We start from the raw sequence: 23,775 nt of genomic DNA, 5'->3' as shown, positions 1-23,775 counted from the left end.
CGCCCAACTAAAAACCCACGGGGTTTGGTTAGCTATTGAGCTACTGTTAGAGTCGTTCGTGGTACGAAGACTCTTAAGGTGGGGGAAATGTGGCAGGATGGCCTACCTGCGTTGTTGTTGGTAGTGAGATTTAAATAGCCAGTTAATTGACTTGGCTAAAGGATTAATTCTTTAGCCGAATCGATTTGTCGCTTGCTTGTCACCGAGCGGTCTAGGATTCGATCCTCGGTGGCGGAGTATACTTTTGTGAGTCAAATCATGCTCTCCCGTTACACATTCAATCGGAACTGCTCGACCTTTTTGGTTACAAGGATAAACACGTTACTTTTTTAGTGTAGTGGAAATGACCGAGTAGTTCCGATTCTCAATATTATGTTAAAAGTTCAAATCAATTCATGCATATTTTTTTATTGTATATTACTTTCTTCCTTAAAGGAAAACTCCACTATTTTTACTCGTTAGTCTTAAAATGCTTCAATTACATAAAAACACACTGTGTAACGTTTTACTGGAGTATCTATTCTCATGACGGGAATTCGGTGATTTATTTTTTTTTTATTTTAACCCACTCAGTAAGTTATTTCGCTATAAATGCTAAATTATTTCTCGAACGCCATTGTCCACCAAACTTGCTATCTTATTTCAACATTTTTTCTTTTACTTTTGTACAAGGAATTTATTTTGCTTCAATGAAAATGATGTACCCTTAGGGGTCTTTAGGCTTTGCCTGTTGTGTACTGATTTATTTAGTCGAGCTCTGTATATGACTTTTGACCGAGTAATGCAATATAACGAATCTTTGGTACCTTGTGAATAAACGTAAATTGACTCAAAATCGGTTGTGCAAACATAACTTGGTCAAAAATAAAAAAAATTAATTTAATTTCTAAACAACCCCAATCCAATTACAAGATTAAATCCTTGATCAAAATCTTACTACTATCGGGGAGTTTATATTAGATCCCTGCTAGTATTTAGCTTTTTGGGAATGTCTGAATCGCGAAATGCGGACCAATAGACGTAAATGTCGTCACTTTTTATTTTCGTTAAAACAGAGAGGTTAATACACAAGTAAATTATCTAGAAGAAAAGTGCAATTTCCAAATTAACTTTATTTTATCTCTTCATCTATTCATCTTTCCTGTGGGTAGACGGCATCTTCATAATATCAAATATAGTTTCTTAAAGATCAGGTTTGTATAAGGGGTGGTCGACTGCACGTAGTGTTAGTTTCCAACCAAAAAAAATCCTGAATGTGGTTTATTTTCAGTATCAACATTGAACGATTTGATCATTAAAAAGGGTTGATGATGTCACAGCACTCAGTCATATTACAAAATTTACATGGTCTAGCCGATAGCCGATTAGAAAGCTTGCTTCTGAAATTAAATTCTTCAAAGAGTAATCAAGGGAACCAATGTTCGAAGGGAAAACAAAAAAATATAGTCCAAGGATAAAGACGTCGACTAGACAGGTAAAACAGACACACACAATGAAGAACATGAAATACTGAACCAAAATTATAACACGTAAAAAAATAATAAAATGAGCAACTCAGATTCCACAAAAATAGGTGCATGGACCAGGTGCACCGGTAGGGTAAGCGTCCTCTGCTTTTCTAGATACACTCGACGAGTTGCTTATAAAATGTTAAGTCCGGGATAGACGAAAGCCAAATAAACCATTTCTTGATGTTAATTCAACATCGTCTTGCTAACTGGGCAGTTATTTATCATTGTAGATCTAAAGCATACAAACATGTAAGTAAGAACTCTTAGTTCACCAATACAATGTATCACCGCCAAGGCAGTTCCTGACATTTTTTAATTTGAAGATCATCCATGTTAACACGACAACCCCCTCCTTTTTATTCACTATGCGCACGAATACGCAAAGGGACTATTTTGTAACATGGCGGACAACAACACCAACTTCCACTTGTCAAAGATACCTGCACATTGTTCAATTCTCTAACGATAATGTGACGTGATTTATTTGACAGTAACTTACAGTGAACGACAAAAAATTGTATAAATTCATCTTTTAGAAGGAAATACTGTGAGCAATTACTTCTGGCACTTCCTAAAGCTGCAAAGAGGTGACTCATCGCTCTCGGTCATGGAATATTAAATGAAGTGAGATAATGGGTGAAGAAATAGAAAACATTGCTAACAAACAGTCTCAGCAGTTTTGAATGTTAGGTAAGATATCTCCTAATGACATGGTAGTGTCACATAACTGAACGATTTCTTATTCAAGTTTTTTTTCAGGTTAATTGATCTATGAACCAGTTTCATGCTAATGTTATTGTTTTTTGGTGGAATCATGATATTGCTTTCTGTGATTCACTTCCTCCATATCTGATAAGTTGCTGCCCTTTGTTATTGGCCATATTTTTGAATTGAAGACCAAGAACACACATTTACATCATAGTAATGTAGTTGTGCCTGAAATAAATAACAGAAACTTAACATTTTGTTTAATAGCACATGTTCAATGCAAAATGCAGGGGTGTTGCCCACTTCATAATTTGTTCACACCTTGGCTATACTTTTCATATTAAAAAAGTTGGAATGCTTTAACATAAAAGTAAGAAATATAGATTAAGAGGGGCATGTTGATTGTTTAAACACATGAGAAATTGAGGTGATGTTTTTAAAACAATTTAATTGTCTTTACTTAGCATCATTCAGGGTTTGACACTAACAGTAGTCCAGTAGTCCTGTGCCACCCTAATTTGAGAGAGGACTACATATAAATTTTAAGGGTAGTACTTTGGGCTACCTAAATTTATTTTTTAAATCTTACTATACAATGTGATAGGGCTGCAAGATTATTTTGAGGACAACCTAATTTATTGATCAGAAAGTCCTTTGGGCTACCTAGCTAAAAAGTTTGTGTTAAACCCTGAATCATAGGTGATGAAGAGACATTTTATTTCAGGCTACACTAGAAGTAGCTACAGAGAATAGTCCAATGAGTGCACCAGATCCCCCATGAATGTTTCCATAATTATTTGTCCCAATTGCATGATGGTTATGCAGGATTTTAGCTAGGACTTAGAGGGCTTTAGTCACTCTTGCGTAGAGCACAAACGACATATGGGCAGCAGAATTTTGTATATAGTCAGTAGTATTATAAACTAAAGAATTAAACTCTCTGAATATATTCATTTTAAGTTTACAGATACAGGCATAACAATAAATACAATAAATATTACAACAAAATAACTATTATTTTCTATAAGAAACATGTGTTACTAATAAAATAGTTACTATTAGAAAAATAGTAAAATTGAAATTTTTTTTACATGATTACAAAGCTTTGATGCATTCAGTCTAAAATAGATACTATTTGACATAAGCTACTATTATGGTATGACCTGACACTCAACTAATAAGAGAAAATCCTCCTGTCCTTTGCCAAAACCACACCTCAAAAGCCCTGTTCAACCTAAAACTCCTCAAATAGAGACATATCTTTAGAAGAGAATTGATTGATGAAACCTTGAGCCTGTTCCTAAAATATAGTACCTACTAAATCCCCTCACAGTCACTAGAAGATAACACAGGAACTAGACAGATAGAAAGGAGGTTGGCCACATTGGCATAGTAAACTGTAGAATGTTGCACTCTGTAAGCAGTTGCTGCGTGATATCTTACTGCTGGGTGGTAATTTTTAGTGACCTTTGTCCCCAGATCATGAGTAGAATTGAAGACGTTCGTAATCATTGTGCTTTCGTTTCAAGAAGAAAAGAGAATCGTAAAATAAATATTTATCGTTGATTAATACTTCCTAACTGTCCGTAATTGAAATCCATGAGATGAGCAGTCACACATCGGAGACATTGTTTTTGTGTGCATTTAAATTTCTAAAAATAGATATATATGTTGCGAGGTTCGTGAAGGTTTTTTTTACATGGGAGTAAAATCGGTCAGTATCCATTAAAGGTTGCAATCATTTAACACGACTAATCATTAAAATAAGGATATATATAAGTTATATTTTAAACATACTTAAAAGCTGAAATGTCTCGAGTCAACTCGAGCCTTTTTTCGGCGGTCGAAAACGACCGGGTGAAGTTGAGTGAGAACCCAGATTATCTTTGGTGGTCCTCATGATCAAACGATTGATGAATTGTTGTTATTTTCAAGGATTATTATCGATGCACATATCAGGGATGCCAGGTTAACAACAATAAAATGTATTTCACACCTGGTTGACCAGGTAATTACCAAGCTTGGGGTCATAAACTTGTCAGAGCGTAAGGCCGGGTGAAATTATGTAACTTTTGATTGACAGATTTTAACAACATTTTCATTTAAGGTGATGGAAATACTTTTCGAATGGATTTTTTTATACACTTTTCAAATTTTTAAGTGACGAAAACGATCTTAAACATTTTCCTCATTTATGAAATTCTTTCGTAAATGGCAAAAATTACAAATGCTAGCTAAATCACTGGGTTATGTGAATGTAAAAAGGAGGTAAATACAAAAAGTGTAGATATTCTTAGTCTTATAAATTTGCAAACATAGAATTTCTATGTTGGCAAATTTGTACATTTTGGTAATTTTCCACAAACTTTCTATGGAAGTATGCATAATCTGCAGGAGGTTTTCAGACTCAAAGTTTGGTAGTGAAATAGGTTTCAGTCATATCTTCAATAAATGTAAATTGTCTCGATTGAAGAACCACAACCGATTTGACAATGTTAACTAAGTGATGTTATTTAGGGTGTTTTTAGCCCCTACTGGGCTGAGTTTCTAATCATACTGTAGTGATAGCATGTTACCCATTCAGATACATTTATTATGTACTAGTAATAACTATTTGTTAGGGACTTGGTGTTAAATGTAATACCAGAACATTACTATACTGGAAGCTTTTAGTCGGTTCTTGTGGAGTAATAAGTCAGAGTTTTTGCAAAAATAGCTAAATTAAATGATAAACTTATCAATTTTTGATGCTCGAGCAACATACTGTACATGTAGACCCACCAAATCTTCAGGAAGTCTCTGAAAAAATAGGCACAGACTCTTGAAATTCATGTAGAATGGGTAATTTTCTTCCTGGTTTTGTAAATTTTGTGGAAACTGGTTGTTATGATAATTATGAAAAAATTGCAGGAGAAATGAGTTACAAGTATTTAGGCAATTCTACTTTAATTTAACAGTTTTGTTCAGCAAAATAAATGTGGGCATCTATTTTCAACTAAATAAGGGGGCTAATTTTATCCTTGAAAGGTCTCCTTTGTACATTTGCGATGGCCATGGTTACATTTTAGTTATTTATGGATTGTTAATTTTGTTTGTAATTTGACATTATTGTAAGAGCTTCTTATTATTATTTTACATGTATTGCTACTTCAGACATGGAGAGGAGCACTAGTAAATTGATTTTATCACATTTTAAAGCCAACTTGAAGCATTGCATTCCCTTCCTACAAATTTAATACTGTATCTTGCTGTGGCTTTGCCTTATAACCTTACTAATTACTTATTTTATGTCCCAAGGATGTTACAGAATGACAGATACATGTAGAACGTGTATCCCTATGATGAAGCTTTGGTGGTCTGCCGATTTTTTTTTTAAGTCCATGGAAGTACATGTATCTAATTAGAAGTATTATTTGTTTAAACAACTTGTATGTAGTCCTGTTATGATCAGATGACTAAAAAAGATCTGTTACTAGAATTGGAATTTTATTTCAATGAACCGATTGCTGAATCTGCAAATGAATTTATCCTGATATTTTACATTTATTGATGTTTTTATGACAGTGTAAAATCCATCTCACAGTTAGAAGAATATCAAACTCCATGGAAGTTTTGTAACCAAGTTGTTTTTAATAGAATATTTGATCTCAGTGGGAGAGGAGTTGTAAAAGCATTTGATTACACAGACAAATTTCTTATCTATGATATGCTGGAATTTCAATCAAGGATAAAAACAGATAAAAAGTTGTTTCGGTTTCCTGTTTTCTGCATTGAACATCTCCAGGTAATCTTGAAATAGTGCAATTGATTAAAGCCTCAAATTTAACCACTTGATAATGAGCTATTTAGGAAAAAATCCAGCCTATAAAGATAAAACTAGGAAAATATTATAGAAATTTATGCTGTTTGTAATTGTATGTATCACATGCATTGAAAAATTGATCAAGCCAGAAAAAAAATTACTAGTATTCATATTAATGTTTTTCATTCCCATCTTATCTGCATATATATGTTAAAATGTGAAAAGCTAACGGATTTTGCTTAATTTAATGGTTTTGTTGCTAAAAAGTCTTCCACAAAATTGTAAATAGCTGAACAGTGTGAAACTACCTGCTATTTTCTATGAGGTGTTTTGTTTGTTACCGCTTTCAAAATTTGGTGTGTGTAATTTTTCTTTTTAACATATAAGCCTGTGAAATCTTAGTTTGAAAACAACAGAAGGGAGCATACACAAACAAATTCCCCAAAAAATTTATTTACAGCTGGATATGTACATGTATATGTCATAACTTCTAAAAATCCCTATCATACCAAAAAAAAATAGCAACTCTGTTCATTACAGGACTACATTGTATAATGCACATCAGTGTTTACAAATACATGTATATCTAAAAATATTAACACAGTTTGAGGTGGTATTAGCCGGTAGCTAAAGTGTTAATGAACATTATTTCAGCTGAGGGAAATCTATAATTATGTGGCAAAATACATGGAAATGTGTGAATATTGCATAATCATCTGTAACATACGTGTATATGTCTCATTCATAGAAAACATGGAAAGTCTCTTGATGCCTTTGAATACATGAGAATACTTGTTCTTACATGGATGTTAAATATAATATGCATTAATAACCACATAATTTTTATCTGCACTGTCTGGAGTATTAGCCAATACATGAAATATTAAATTAGATAACATGCGAAAAAAATCCATTTGGATGTACCTTTTTAACAGTGACATTGTGGTTTAAATCATATCAAACTGTCAGAAATGTACATTAATTTTATGGAATTAAAGCATTTAAGGTAACGATTAACTTCATACACAATCTGTAATTAATAATATAATAATAAAATTAATTTCGATGGCAACATTTTAAGATAAAAGTTCAGTTACTGTATTTCCTATGAGATATTTTCAATATGACATGTAAATGTATGATACAGGTAAATTGTATAAATGTTACTCAGAATCTTCACAGGGAATATGGACTCCTGTTCCCTGAGCCATTGGCAAAAGGTATTTAGAATGATGGCAGGGAATGTGTGAGACCATATCACCTTCAAATGTCCCAAATAACAATTTTATTCCTCATGGGTGCCCTCAGATAACTTTTTTTGTCTGTTTTAGTGGTTTTTGTATTTTTCTTAACCATTCAGTTCACACCAGCGATGTCAAAATATATGTAACTAATTAGGATTGTGATGTTACACATCAGAATAAAACAACTATACAAAATACACCCAAATTAATGCTCAAATTAGTAGATATTTTTCAATGGTGAAATTGCAATTTGATTGGTCTTCTTGATGGGATATGAGATAATACAAGTCTGTGCCATGCAAACGTCAAGACAAAATCCTTTTTTTTATATACTTTCTTGCATTTTTACTCATCACAAGTAGGTCTGTTTTAAATAATGCTGGCAAAATGCATTTCAGAATACCTTAGCACAGAAAATATGGATAGAACTTCTCTTTTGTATATATGTACATGTACATTGTACATTTTGTACATGTTTATTATGTACAATGTATTTGCACAGCTTATTTTTGCTGAAAAATATCAAAACCCAAAGCATGTAAACCTTTCAAAATTGCTTAAATTTAACATGTATGTAGCTGATTTTTTTTTTCAGTTTTCAGGATAAATAAGTCAAGCCTGTTATAGTGATCACTGTATTAAACAAAAAAAAAACATTATAAAAAATATCCCTGTGTAGCAGGGATTTCAATTACGTTTATTTCAGCAGGATAAATTAAGATTTGAACAAGTGGAATCAGATTTTTTACTGTTTGAGTGCCAATGCTACGTTCAAACTTGAAGAATTGAAGTGGTGAAAATCACCTGGCGTCTCCTATTATTGAAAACCCTGATGTATGTAGTACATTCTATTTAAATTTAACATGTATTCAAGTAAAGACCATTGTCTTATGTGACCAAGACTTTGCTCTTTCTTGGAAGTCCGTTAAAACAGGTTTGACTGTATCTGATTATGTATTGTATCAGTATTTGATTCAGTCTGAGGTAGATTTGATTTATAACATATTCTTTTTTCATCCTTTCAGCAATGTGACCCCCACAAGCCGAATGCCAGCAGCAACAATGAATGAAGAGAGTCAGCAAATAGTCATTGCAAAATATGACTACAAGGCTGAAAATGCTCAGGAGCTGGACATAAAAAAGCATGAAAAACTAGTCTTGCTTGATGACACAAGGGACTGGTGGAAAGTGCAGAATAGTCGCAATAAGTCAGGATTTGTCCCTTCAAACTATGTTAAACGTTCAAAGCCAAAGTTGTTTTCTAGTCTAAGAGCAACACTTTCTAGGAAGAACAAAAATGATGCCAAAGTGACTTCCCTTAGTCCTGTAGTCCCCCGAAATGGTGACACAGGCAGTGATCAAAATAGTACGAGTAGTGATGTTCAAATTTGTGATCCCCAACCTGCCATTGTGAAATTCAATTATACTCTTCAGAGACCTGATGAAATGTCATTGACAAAAGGAGAACAGGTCACAGTGCTAGAAAAATCAATAGATGGCTGGTGGAAGGGCAAAAAACAAGACAATAGCATGGGATGGTTTCCATCAAATTATGTGGAGTTAATTGAACAAAATGAAAATAATAGTTGTCCCATTGAGTATTCAACAGCTGCAATGTTGGAGCCTCGAATTCAAGAGCAAGAGACTGTTATTGCTATTTATGCATTTACTGGATCAACCCAGGAAGAGCTTTCATTCGATAAGGGCGAGCGTCTTGTGATTATTGACAAACCAGGAGATGATCCTGATTGGTGGCGTGCCCAGAATGATCGTGGTGTTATTGGGCTGGTCCCACAAAATTACGTTCAGGTTTTAGAAGACTGTGAAACTGCCAATAGTCACAGTTCTTCTACCCCACAGTCCCAATCTACCAGTAGTCTATCAAACACTTCTAATCTGTCCGTTGTTGGACCAGGAACAAGAAAACAGTTCCGTGTTTCTGGTCCTCTAGCAGAGAAAGACTGGTACTATGGAAAGATAACACGTACGGAATGTGAAGATCTTCTCAAAAAGTTTGCTCAGGAAGGAGATTTTATAATACGTGATAGTGAATCAGCAGTAAGTATTTCCATGGAAATAAGGATAAGTGTTGAACTTGTAGCCATAGAGGTGCTACACTTTATAATCATGATAATGGTGGCAAAGGGTATTTGTAAGTCATAATAAGGTCAGTGTTGTTGTTTAGCAAAGATTGTAATGTGCATAGTTGTGCTGTTTTTATACGACTGCTAAAAAATTGTGGTCGTATATTGATATAGTGCGATAATCTTCGACATTTGTAGACACTTGGTTTTATAACATGAACAGAATGTGAAGATCTTAAGTGGTTTTCTTTATAAAATTTAATAACAAAGTTCAAAACCACAAATGGAAGATTGGTATTGATATCAGGGTTATGGCCCAAGTATTTAACAATAAGGGGCCTATAATAAGCATTTCATAGAAGTTAACTATTTACATATGTAACTCCGGTAAAAGCATAGGAATGTCTATGACATTGTACATGTACCACAGTACACTATACCACAATGGTCTGACTTGTATGGATTTTTGGGAGTAGACTTGAACTTTTTTCCCTGATTTCTGGAAGATAATTTTAGTAAAAGGGCATGGGCACTTTGAAATTGGGTCACAAGGGTGCTGTATACTGGAAATCTGGGATTGATTGTGCAGGTTTTAATTGGAACCTTTTAGGAATAAGGGCCAAAACGAAGTGACCATTTTGGTTCTGGTTGACTTTTTACTCAGTGTCAAATGTCTAATTGTTATCAAAATTTAAAGCTGTGTCAAGTTTGAGTGGTGTTCCCATGCCTGTACTAGCCCCTGCTGTTCAGGGTTTTACATCTGCAGTTGTATCAAGCTGCACCCTGGTATAACTTTTTTTCAACAGCAGGTATACAAAATTTGATATCTATAGTAGAGATACATGTACCATACATTTTGTATTGATCAGTGGTTGATAATTCTGTAAGTTTTATGTCAGTGACTTAAAATTTGAAACTACAGGCTTGTTTTTAATACTTGCAAAAAAGCCAGTCTGTCGTGCTCTTGAAAAAAATGTTCTTTCAATTTTCTGATCTCAGTCAGTTCAAGAAATTTAAAAGAGTGCATTACACATCCCTGTTGGATAGATATGCAATAATGATTTCATTGTCACTTGTGCACTTCCGTGATTGCAAATGTGATATTCCAATCACTGAAATAACACTGATTAATAATGTGATTTTCTGCTGGAGAAAGTGTCAGCTTGGTTTGGAGTTGTTTTATTTGAATTAACGAGTGGAACTGCTATACAGAAATAAAAATGCAAAAGCAGTTGATGAGCAAATTAATGATTCTGATAACCTTTGAATGAAGATAAGAAATACAGTAAGGAAAGGGAAACTTGAAATTCATGTACATATATATTGTTTTCCTGATAAATGAAGTTTTGTAGTAAATTCTTGAAATTGTCACTGATAATCTGGTAGCACTGAAGTCCTCACAAGAGGGACTAGCAATTTGTGCACAAAGCAAGCAAAGGGAAATTACAAGATCAAACACTTATGGAATCCACGTAAATTCTTTGTCACTTTTTCTTTATTCCTCATCTTACTTTACAATGTACATGTTCTATTGTAGTTGCTTTCTCTACAACCAAAAAATTTTAGAACAAAATGTTTCAATTGGTTTACAAGTATTCAGTCAGTCACTGAGCCAGACTTTTTCAATTGGTTCTATTTATGAATATGTATAAAAATGTGTTCATTGGCTGAAAAGTAGGTGAAAGGTAAAAGGTAGACATCAGTAAAACTACTTTACTTTTCGTGCAATTTTGATACTTTAGTTCAAGTGGGTATATTATGTTGAAGTTGAGAAGAGCGTCACAAAACTTCAATTGTCCCAGTTGTGACCACTATTTTATGTCACGTCAAAAAATATGTGTGAGAACCAATTACTGAGCTTACTAGGATATTTCGTATCATGTACATGTATGTCAAGCATGTACATGACATGTACAGTGTACTATAATGTAAAATGATAACTATGTTTGCATGCATTTATATATTACAATGTATTAACAAGTACTCATTTTGTGGCATTGAAATTAACCTTGTATTTTTATTGTTGTGTGAGGGCCTTAAGGAAGATTAGTTGTAAACTAACTGTGATATTTTCTTGAAATAAAGTATTAGTATTAATATTTTTTTAATTATTATTATTATGTACACAAAAATAATTTCTAGAAATTTTTAAAATTGTTCATTGTTAATGCAATTCAGTCATTTTTTACCTGAAAATTTTTAGTTTTTGCTTGAATTTAAGTTTTATCAAAAATTCCAAAAATCCAGTTTATTAAAAAAAAGAAGTAATGATCATACTAAGGATATGGAATACTAACTAGAACAACCTAAGGTAAGGCCATAAGCACCCAATATATATAGAATTTAAAAGGTTCAGCAACATAGAACATCATGGAATTATCCAACCTGTTGATAATAAGGAATTTTGATTACCGATATCTTTAACCTGCATTTATAACAATTGCAAAAATATTCTAATCAAGGGCAGACACATCAAAATATGTGGACAGGTCACATTGCATACACTGCATACCTATATATTATAGTTTTTTTTAGACATTTCTTGCTTACAAAGTCATGGTTAAGCTTATGAAATTTGTTTGAAATTACTAGTTGTAACATTTACAAATGTAGTTACATACATGTAAAAGAACTCCAACAAAAATAGTTTAAATACAACCAAAAGAATAACTGTCATGACTGACTCTGCAGTGTACTTTTAGCATGTTTTTTGTAGACGCTTACAAGTACAAAAACATGTACTTATTTTATGTTTAAATATAAAGCATTATGGCAATGTTTCTATTTTTAAACAAAGATTACACAATAGCTCAGATAGGGTCATTTCCAATTGTTCCCAATGTAGGTCTTCTTATACATGTATCTTGAGAACTTGTTGTTGCATAGTACTACATGTGCATGTACTTAAATACTATTTTTGTAATATTATTTTGAGTAGCATATTCACCTATTATGTTAAATAATATAATTATGTTGAGAAATCTTTCAAGCTCTAAAATGAACCAGTTTTGAAGTTCAATAGAGTTTCAGTATGGGCAGGTGTACTTCAAAAATATGCCAAAGCCCCAATATGTACATGTATGTTTCGTTTGCATAACTTTTTTTTGGTTTTTACTTGTAGAGTGGTAACTACACAGTTGTATTAAAGGCAGTGGAAAGGAATAAACATTTTCGTGTAAACGTTAGTGATGGACAGTACCAAATAGGTCAACAAAAGTTCTCATCCTTAGACGCATTAATAGAACATTATAAGAAACATCCTATCTTCAAACAGGAGAGTGAAAAGTTATATTTAGTCAAACCTTTTGCTATGCCATCAGAGTTCTGATTGATATTGTATTTTGGACAAAGAAATGTATATTTGTTTCCTTTATCCCTTTTCAGGAAAAAAATAGAGGTATTTCATTTATTCATTTTATTTTATTTTTTTTTTAAAGTATGAAAATTCTTGTTTTCTGTGAAGGGATGATCATGCTGTGCTCCATTCTGTTTGGACAAAAAAAAAATTTACGTCTGAATTTTTAACAATGAAAAATTTAAAGTATGGGATTTTAATTTTTCTTGAAAAACTCTAGCACAGGTTGTTTGGGAAACAGGAAACAAATAAGCATATTTTGGCCACATCAAGGGACAGCATATTTATTTTTAGTTCTGTGGATTTTTATTGATGTAATTCGTTAGATCTATCATCATTCTAAAATCTTTTTACTTTTCATTCAGTTTTTTTCATATTTGAATTAAAGACAAAATTGTTGAAATTTGTTCATTAGGGGACTAGAGATACATTGTACATGTATTATATGGAATCCCCATCAACCCTTGTACCTGTACATGTAAGTCAATGAACATCCACAACTTGAGAAGAAGGAATCTTGGAAGAGGCAATCACAAATATTTCTCTGAGTGACAGATGTCTATTATGAGATCTTGTATTTTCGTTTCTTGTTCAGATATCAAGTACAGATTTGTGGTGTTGTTGGATATCATGCAAATGTTTATGCATAAGATTGTAAACAGTTGAGTTCACTGTTAGATAAAATTTTCGAACAAGAAGAAATGTTAAATCCAAAGAACAGAAAATTAATATGATGTTCCCTGTAGTACTGTAAATCCGTAAATTTTAACACCATTTTTGTTTTCTTTGTTTCATCAATTAATCTTGTCTCGCATATAATTGTTTCTCAAATCATTTTATAATGTTTTGTATAAACAATATTTTCACGACACCAGATGTCTGAGCGCGAGAATTGAACTGGTGCAAAATTTTACAGTTTACAGTATGTTTAAATCATTTTGTGTGGCATTCTAAAATCATCATCAATTAAGGTTGCTAGATTCTGTTGGTAGAAATGATTTTATGCCTGCCCAAGTTGACATTTTGACATTTGGTCTATGTGTCAGTTTGTCAGTCCTCAGGTTTGGTATGGATTTTTGGGGTTCTTGTTATTAATATAGCATGATTTTCTCACCCAATCATCATCATGGAACCAAAGTAATATGGTTGTTTCATTGTCTTAAAGTTTTTGCGTAACAGATTTTATTGAAATTGTGGCACTTCATTTGTCATTTACTGAAGTCAGAAACAAACTTTATCAATCTTTTGTCTCTATTCATTTATCTCCTGACAGTCCTAATCACATGCATGGGCATACATGTACTTGAACATTGTTTCCCAGAATAAATCCAAAATTCATGCAATCAGAGCATCCCTCCCTTCTGATCAATCTGTCCCAAAATAATTTCATTTATAGAGGTTTGGCTGTATGTATATTTCATATTTGTAAGATACAAATTCTGTTATATATAAAAGAAAACAAAAGGACTTTATGAATGTGGTTTATTTTACTTCGATGTCCACTAGTTTTCCTTTCACAAAATAGTTGTAATATTGCTGTACAATTTAACAGTCACAAATTGTGTAAATTGCTATTTCTTGGCGTTTCTTGTGGCTAAATGCATTGTAGAACTGTCCATTGGCATTGAAAAATTAGTTTTGCTTGATTTTATTCTTTGAAAGAATGCTTTTGTAGGCACATCAGAAGACAGTAGTTTGGCTTATTGAAAATTTAATTCTATATATTTTGATCAGATCATGCTAAGATACACTAATTGTTACCTGCACTTGTAGCAGTTGTGTGTGATGGTAATTGAAGAGTTAACATTTGGTCCCACTGAGTTGTCAATACCTTTTAAGAAGTACATGATAGAATATAGTGTTGCTATTCATTACCTGCTATCATAAAGATTTATAGAGTGTAATATTGGACTGTGCGGCAGTTAAATTCATGGTATTTTCTTCAATATATTTTAAAATTCATGCAGTGGAAGGGATCATGTGTCCACTTGTGTCCATTGGATCTGTTACTGACTTCATTGAGTGACAGACAGAATTTTTATTTTATCAAAGACAGAAAAATGAATGAAAACTGATAATTATATTTTATGTTCAAGTATAATCACTTCTAATCAGATGCTTCAAGTGTCTATCTAGGTGCAAACAAAAATTATATGACTGACAAAAGATGAATAGTTAATACTTTGGACAAAAGTGTTAAGATAAACCCTTTAGCATTAGAGGATCTGGCCTGGGTTTCATAAAAAAAAATCTCAAATTGAGATTTTCCAATAACATTTGAGGTCTTCTCAAATCTTTACTTTCAAGTGATTTGTTTGGTTGAAACTTTAGTTGAGGAAAGATTTGAGGAAAATCTCAAATTCAATTTCTTTATAAAACCAGGCCCTGAACTTTTTCCGTCTCACCAGGCCGGCAATATCTTCAAAATTAGAAGGTAAGTGGTCAGGGTCTGAGCACTGACAAATATTTGATGAGTTTATACAGGCTGTAGTTTTTAAATGAAAAATTTTAATACAATGACTTAAATAATTATAAGCATTTGGTAATGCCCTTCTATTTAAGATTTTAAGGGCAATGACATGATATTCCAACACTTGTTTAAGGGTGATTTTCACAAAAATGTTTAGTGTAACATGGTGTAAGGAACATGTCTTTATAAATCGTGATATATATATATATATATATATATGGCACAGATTGGTTCAGTTACAGGGATTTTCTCCCACTGTCAGTGTGTAGTCTCATAACTCAATGTATTGGCTACATATAGATGATAGGATGAAGCCCCTTGGTGGGTTTTGTCATTAAATTTCACCTGAATGGAAATACAAGTGGGAACACCAGAATTTTTTTTTGTTTTGTTTTAAGGTTATGTAGACAAGTTGCCTTTGTCTTTTTTTTTTACATGTTAAGATTTATAGCATTGTATGGATATTATTTCAAGTTTTATTCTCTCTAATTTTTGCCTATTGCAGAAATTCAAAAGTTGCACTTCAGCAGTTATGTAGTCCTTTTTTTAATTAATAAGTAGTTCCATTATGTTTCTTGAATTGACTAAAGTTGTTTTGGGGGAGTGTCCTCATTTTGAAAGCATATTTTTATGTCAGAGAATTATTTTTATATTCACTGATTCTGTATTAAAATTAAACTTTATTTGGTAAAAATATTACAGCTGTAAAAAAAAAACTTTGAATTTTATTAGTATTTGAAATTATTGAGAATGTTTTCCGACTAAGAATTTCACTTATTTTAACCTTAGATCTGTCAGTTAGTGTTTGATATACATTGTAGCATGCCAAATTTCATGAACACATGACTTATTAAAAAGGGCAAATTGTTATTTTCAATACTTTGATTCTAATCATGATAAAATGTTGTATCTTAACATTTGGGAAGAGTCCTGTTTGAGTATAAAAGTTACTGTATAGTGGTTGTCAGCAGAAATCTTAGTAATAAGGACCTTTACATTGGAATTTGTATGCATGATGCAAACCAATTCTTGAATGTGGAATTTTTTTTTGATATATCTCGAATTTAAGATTCTTATTTTAAAAGTACTGGTATAAGGTTGTACTTGATATTTTACTTAGAAATTCTGATTTACTTATACAATACCCTTTATGGTGTATTTTAGATTGAGAATATGTATCTACTTTTTTGCATGTAATAAGGCCAGTTGAAAAATTCTGAACTTCTATACAAATTTATTGCAATCAAATGTTTGTCCACAGTTATCTCCCATGGAATACAGTCTGGAGGTTAGATTGAATTATAATGGAAATAGCCTCACTTACTGTATCCTTTATTTGTTTAAGTAACAAAAATATCCAAGAAAAAAATGGGGAGGAATCGTTTACAAACATAAACTTTTTGTTATGTCAAGTTACTTAAATAATGAAACCCTTTATGACATGGGAGATAACTCTGCAAGCCTTTTCTTGATGGTGAATTATAAATATTAATACTTCCTTTGTAACAGTAAATGGTTGTTGAACTAGTCTTGTCTTTCGAATGAAACTTGAATGCAATATTTCAGCATCACAGCAACATTATATTGTTTTCAATAAATAATGATTATGTAATTAGATCTTCAGGCTTTTTTGTCCATCACTCCTTGATGAGAACTTGATTCCTTTTAAAAAAAGATCCATGAAAGTTTATTGGGCTTTAAGAATTAGTTGAATGTTTGCATACCAGTAGTTAATTACTTGTTAACCAATGGAATTCAATGGTTAGTAGAGCCTCAATAGCTTGATTTTAAATAGCAATATCATATCTTCATAGTTAAAAGGAAAAATCCTCTGACATTAATGGGAACTTTTATATATTTGATGTTGTTAGTTACACTGGTACTTGTTAATTAATGAAATTCCATGATAAATAGAGATTTGAATTAGCAATATAGTATAATACTTCTTAAAAGTTTGAAATTCAGAGGAAAAAAATCTGTTGACATCTATGGGAACTTTTGAATGGCCATGCTTGCCTTAAAGAACTCTGGAGCTTGAGTGGCACTATCAGCAGATATCTTGTAGAAAGCCTTTTACTCTGTACAAACCCTATGGCTAAGGGACACATAACTACTATTAATATGAAGGCATATGTTATAGGTACTTTAAACTAGATGGCCGTTTTTATAGGGTAACAAATCTGAAACTTGTACTGCCAAATAAAACCTGAAGTTATCATTTCTAGAAGTTAGCTAAGACATATTAAAAAATTATAATGGTAGCCTTACAACAATTCCAAAAGACAAATGCAGATGAACACAGAAATAACCAACTCAAATGATTCGAACCCACTAAATGAGTATGAACTGTGTACTGGTAAGATAGACAGCCTTCATCAAAGTTGCAATTGAGTAATTTAAATAAGGAGGAAAATAAGATCGAAGATGATCACGCCATATAGGCTGAGATGACATATTCACCGAAGACAAAGGGCTTCGACAATCTCCTGATGATGAATTCAGAAACCAATTAGATTCTATAAAATAGAAAGTAGACTACATAACTTTTTGTATGTTTAAACTGGTCTGGAGCTTGAATGTCCGTTAACTGCTAGTAGTCATTAGTTAGTACATATGTGTAATTTATATTCAGTTTCTTTATTTCTGTTGTAACAAGGGACTCGTGCCTTTTTGAACTGATTTTTAGGTGGGTTCAATTGTGTAATATTTTTTCACAGTGGCCAGATTTTAAAAGGGGAGGGCTGTGATCACGTCAGAGTACTTTTTTGCACTTGTCCCAAGTTGGGAATTTCTGGCCTCTGTATGTCTTGTTTCGTTTTCACCATTAGTTTACTTTTATGTTGAATAAATGGGGCAATTCTTTCGCTGTGCCTGTGTATAATGATGGGACAAACTGCAGCCTTCCCTGTGGTGTGATGGTTTCTTCGTCGTTCATTGAAGACCAATGGGTGGCCTTGGACTGACATTTTCATCCATGTGGATGGGGTTGTTATCTCTGACATATTCATCATACCTACCCTCGGATATCCTTGTATATGTTCAGGAGGTTAATTCAGTCGATCACTGAACAAAGAATATATGCCAACCTTTTTAATGACCCAACATTCATTAGAAGAAAGAAGAATTATAAAAAAATGAAAAGTAGCCACAATAAAAATGTAAAAGAGAACTAAGTACGAATGAAACGTGATAAAACACCGAAAGCCTTCGTCAGGGGCAAAAAGTACTAAACAACATTTTGAAGATGGTAAGTGTGGAAATGTGAAGGTGGGTGAATCCTGGGCCCAGGTACCATAGGTCAATACAAGGAGGGTGTCCTCTTTACGGATTTTCTGATCCGTTTCTTCTTGCATCCACTTTATTGACCTTAATTGAGGTCGTCAAGATTCGACATTAATGGTCCCTCTACAGAAAACTTCTGCTTCCGCCCAAACCAAGCGCTTAAGGAGGTATCGTTAGTATTTTTCCGGTGAAATATTATATAAGTAAATGTACATAAAATAGTAAGACAATAACCAAAAAAAATGCGGTCCTATAATGGCACTGTATACGTACGGCGCTGTCGGTGTCCATGTCGTCATCAACACTTGGTTTCCATGCCATAACTTAAATATTTGTTGGTATCTAATTTAAAATTTTACAGCGAGGTTCCTAGCAACAAAAATAATGGTAGTAATGATTTTGAGAGTTATTACCCTAACCGTTTTGGAATGAGAGACCATGCAGAAACAAGCAATTCATGATGTCTCGACACATACTTAATTGAAAGTAAATATATATATATATATATATTCAGTTGAACTGATTGGTGTCATACCACTAAAAGATTGATTATGGAGGTTGTGACTTGAACCAATTAAGAATTGAGTGAAAGAGAAATGGATCTATTAAAAATTATCCCAAAAAGTGCCATACCCAAAAAGAAGTTGGGGATAGAGTTTGGAGGTTGTGATTCGAATTTACAATTTAGGAAATTAGGGACTCAATAAATAAACTCAAAAATGCTGCCACCAATTTATGTGAAACTTTGGGGAATTCTATCTTACTACTGATGTGAGCTCCCTTTTGACTTTTTAAAATTTAGGGTTTTTTATGTCGTTTTTGACGCGTACAAAAAATGGGGAGATCGGTTTTTTGGACTATAACCCAACTTTGAGGAATTGTTTACTTATACTGATGTAAAATTCCAACTCAAAAGTGGTTGCACCCATTTTCACGAAACTTTTGGAGTACAGTTTATTTCTTTTCATGTTAGCTCCCTTTTAGACTGTTTGAAATTTCTAATATTAACCCTTACCACACGGGAACCGTATATATACGGTTATGTGCTGTTTTCCGAGTTTTGGCTCCTGGCAATTTTATTTTTAGCTTTGGAAACTACAATTTGATTTCATATGCAAGCAGAGGGAATGTGCTTTTAAATTGAGGCTATCTTATAAAGAGTTTTATCAAAAATAGGGATTTGACAGCTGAACATGAGGTCATGCGTTAAGAGGGCCACAAAAAGTGATTTTGTAGGCGTAGGGTTCAATTCTCGGCTTCTATAACAGAATGGATCCACAGTGCTTCATTTCAACTGGTTTCTATAGAATAATGATGTCTCTCACCACTCCCACGATATCAACCCCATATAATAACCACTTCCGGTTATAGGCCAATCTGAAACCAAAAAATTGCAAAAAATCCTAATTTTTCTCATAAGTGATCACTCTGGAAACCCCCGACCTTCCACTTACGACTGTAATGAACATTTTTGGCTTAAATTACCATCAGAGGGAACAAGATCTGGAAAAATTGCACTTTGGACACTGTCTTATCCCCAGGTGATCATCACCCGGTGAAAAATGACCAAAAATCACCATTTTCAGGCAACAGACCCATTTTACCGCGCATGTCTACCCACTCTTCCACCACCTCCTCCTCCTCACCCCATGCACCCCATCCCTTGATCATCTCCTACATTTAACTTATATAAAACAATCAGTATCAGCACCATGATGCAACTAATTTGCATATAATTTGCATAAGTTTGCAAAACATTTTTCCAGACGATTCAGCATAGTAAGTGTTAAGTTTTTCGAGTTTTTGGACGTTATTCATACTTGCGTTAGCTCTTTTTTAAAAAGGTGGAATTTAATAGTTTTCATACTATAAATTAAAAGTGGTTACACGCATTTTCACATTTTTTTTTAAGAAAAGTTTATTTCTATTGATGTAGTTCTTTTTCAATCTATTTTCATGAAACTGTGTTGAATTGCTCTCTTGTTTCAATGTAATTGTCTTTTTGATATTTGTATATTTTGTGTTAAATGTTTAAACATAATCTACATTTAGAGTCGTGTCACGCTTGAATTAGTTTGTGCCCTTATGTGCTCCATTTTTTCACGGTTCGGTCTCTGTCGCCGTATCTAGCTGTGCTCCGTGAACCATTTTATTTTAAAAGACTAAGCAGAATAACTTTCATAACCATTATTGATCTCTGTTAAAAACAAAGACGGATATTGATATATTTTTTTTTGCATTCTATCTCCAATGAATGATATTCAAGAGCCAATCAAATCGTCCAGTAGGACTATCTAACAACAATTATCGTTCAGACAACATTTCTCAAAAAGCCCTGAACAAGATATCGCCACGGTGTCTTCTTCTATTAAATAATCGGACAAAGAGAACTTAAAACATTTAAGTTCATTAGCCTAGTACAAAGGCAACAGTTACAACTATGAATTCTAGCAAATCTGAATTATATTTAGGCAGATTTGAATTTATTTCTGAATATCCAGGAATAGCTATCACATGTATCGTTGTATTGGCTATAGCGTCTTTGATAGGTACAATCGGAAATATTCTCATATTAGTTGTTATTGTCAAGACGAAAGAGCTTAGACAAACCCAGTCAATATTCATAGTTAACATGGCTCTGTCGGATGTTTATGTTACACTAGTGGCGGACACGATGAGTATAGTCGGTAAGATTTTTGGCATTACTTCACAAGGGGGAGAGGGGGGCAACGTTTATACAGTTCTTAAACGGCTCATGACTACGCAGAAACGCTTGAACTTTAAAATAATTTAGATAATTTATATTTTACTTAGTTGAAGCCTTCCTGTTTCGCGATTGCTCTTTTTCTTTTTCTTTTATTTATTTATATCTTTCTGTATATTTGTATCCAATTTTACTACTCAGAACACTAATACAGAACAACAAAATTTGCAATATTTTAGTATACATTTTTTTGTAATTTTGGTTCCCAACTCTTTTAAGAAATAAATATTTATCAAAAAGCGTAAAGAATGGCCGAGAATACGAACAAAAAATCCCTAATCTTGTTTGCGGGATTGTAAAAATGAAACCTCAAAGTCCAACGGACGGGGAATAAAAATATTATTGATAATTTCCAAATTTGTTAAATACTGAGAAAGTACCAATTAATACCTGTGTAAAAAAAACAACAAACAACAAACAAACAAATACCAATAAACATAAAAATAATAATAATAAAAATAATATAAAGCCGGTTTCGATCACGAAATGTTTTCAGAAGAACCGTAAATATTGAACAAATGGCATTATCACCGAAAGGTGACCAAATATTGACGCAAATATTACAATTTTTTAAAATCGAATACTAGAATTGAATTATTTCTAACAGTCTCATCCCTGTCCTGCTTTTTCAATTTTTCACCCAAAGACTGGATTCTGACCCGCCATTTCATTTTATTTGAACCTGAATCCCCCACTAAAATCAGACTGTTGCTCCCGAAAACTTGGCTTTGCCTTAAATGAAATACCTTACATGAAATAAACCTAGCTTAATGAGCACACTCATGTGTCACAAGAGCCATCACAATAGACTAGTGTGAATCAGTCACAAAAAGGTGGTTCTTTTCAATGGATTTCTATGAAAATCAACCCATTCAAGTTTTTATGATAATGACCAACTCTATATGCATATATATCCATATTACAAGAAAATCCGACAAAAATGAAAGCTCTATCCACAAGAAATTGTAATAAAATCCTCCTCAGCTTCGTTCCATGGGATATATAATCGAATACACGACATTTATCTGTAAAGAAGAATTTGAAAATGACGATTTCTGCAGTGCAACTATACAGGTTTTTTTTCTATATCTTCTAGGTAAAATCGAAGGCCGTCCATTCTTTGACGAGCATGCCTTGTTATGCCTAGTAGTAGGGAAACTGTGTACCATTTCCTGTGTGAACTCCCTTGGATCCATAACACTTCTCAGTTTCAACAGATACGTGTTCATATGCCACAACACTTACTATCAGAAGATATTCAGCAATAGGAACTCTATCGTCATGTGTGTGTCCCTTTATCTCGTTGGGCTGTTCTTTGTATTGATGAACCTAGCAGGAGTCGGAGATCACAATTTTGATGACAAAACACTCGAGTGTATATGGGACAGAATGGCCATATACAGATATACAGTGGTGTTTTCAGTGTGTCTTGTATGGCTACCTGTTATCGTTGTTGGTTTATCGTATTTATCTCTTTTTCTCCACGTTCGCCGAAAAAGAAAAATAATTATGAACAAAGAAGTCTCAAACCAATCAAAGAGCAAACCTCTACAACTTGCTAAAACAATCTTCATTGTATACGCCATATTTTCGTTGTGTTGGATTCCGTTCGCCATTCTGTATGTAGCCGACGTTAATGATACATTTTCTCGCGAGGTGCATTTAGGGATCACTGTATTTGCCCACATGCATCCGTCCATCAACTGGCTGGTCTACTACAAAACAAACAGAAACTTCAAAGCCGGTTGTCAGAAGTTATTCGGATTTTATGACAACAAAGTTACCCACAGTCAAATTCCTAACACTAAACAGGTTACTGTAGCTACTCTTGTTAATGCTTAATTAACTCCGCAAATGGCACCGCAATATTGCTAATTGACACAACACCTTAATTACACATTGACTTATTTCAGCTGCTTCGAATGTCACAATGATGATGTAAAATTTCGAGTTTTGAGAAAAAAATCTCTTTTAGAAAAATAAAAAAAAAAGATACATTAGCATGTATTTCATGTTAGTTATATAGCATTGGGCGTGAGATTCGGTCCCTATCACGAGATCATCATGCATCTATCTTGGGGAAGGACCATTTGATCTTGTGGAGGAGCTATGATCTTCATCGAAGTCCATGCATAAATGACTCGTTTCGTGACCTCAAGATACAGTAAAAGCGTTTGACAAGACTTGCTGACATTTTTATCCAGGTGTAAAACAGTTACCTTCTTCATTTGTAGTATTGTGATATGTGGTTTTCACGATATAAAGTTCAAAATAAATCATAAATTTATGAACTCATTTTAGCGCCCATTGTCAACAATTTCTTCATACTGCGTATGGAGTGTTCATATCACAACTCATACGTTATGTCAGAGCTTGCCAAAACTACGCAGACTTTTTTTTTATCGCGCTAGAACTCTAACAAATAGGTTTCTGGAACAAAGTTATGTTGCTACAAGATTGAAGTCATCACTACAGGAGTTTTATGGTCGTCATCATGAACTCGTGGATCGTTATGGTGTATCCATCTACACCATGAAAACTGATTTATAAAACGG

At 33.2% G+C, this 23,775-nt stretch overlaps 2 protein-coding genes across 2 annotated transcripts; both read left to right on the top strand.

Annotated features, from left to right (window-relative positions):
- Positions 1-1,873: 1,873 nt before the first annotated feature.
- Positions 1,874-16,786, top strand: LOC148625341 (SH2/SH3 adapter protein dreadlocks-like). Its single transcript, XM_088568784.1, has 3 exons — positions 1,874-2,201; positions 8,291-9,323; positions 12,471-16,786. The coding sequence occupies exons 2-3, from the start codon at positions 8,313-8,315 to the stop codon at positions 12,675-12,677; spliced, it is 1,218 nt and encodes a 405-aa protein (XP_088424910.1). The 5' UTR covers positions 1,874-2,201; positions 8,291-8,312; the 3' UTR covers positions 12,678-16,786.
- Positions 16,787-20,896: 4,110 nt separating this feature from the next.
- LOC148625340 (melatonin receptor type 1B-A-like) lies at positions 20,897-23,520 on the top strand. The gene is made up of 2 exons (XM_088568783.1): positions 20,897-21,143; positions 22,317-23,520. Exons 1-2 carry the CDS (start codon positions 20,897-20,899, stop codon positions 23,060-23,062), a joined length of 993 nt encoding a protein of 330 aa, XP_088424909.1. The 3' UTR covers positions 23,063-23,520.
- The last annotated feature ends 255 nt before the right edge of the window (positions 23,521-23,775 follow it).

Source organism: Perna viridis, chromosome 2 (genome assembly GCF_037379345.1).
Source record: "Perna viridis isolate PV_CMFRI_1.1 ecotype Kerala chromosome 2, ASM3737934v1, whole genome shotgun sequence".
In the NCBI taxonomy this organism is placed as follows: Eukaryota; Metazoa; Mollusca; class Bivalvia; order Mytilida; family Mytilidae; genus Perna; species Perna viridis.
Note: the sequence above shows the minus strand (reverse complement) of the source record. Positions and strands in the feature narration are given on the sequence as shown.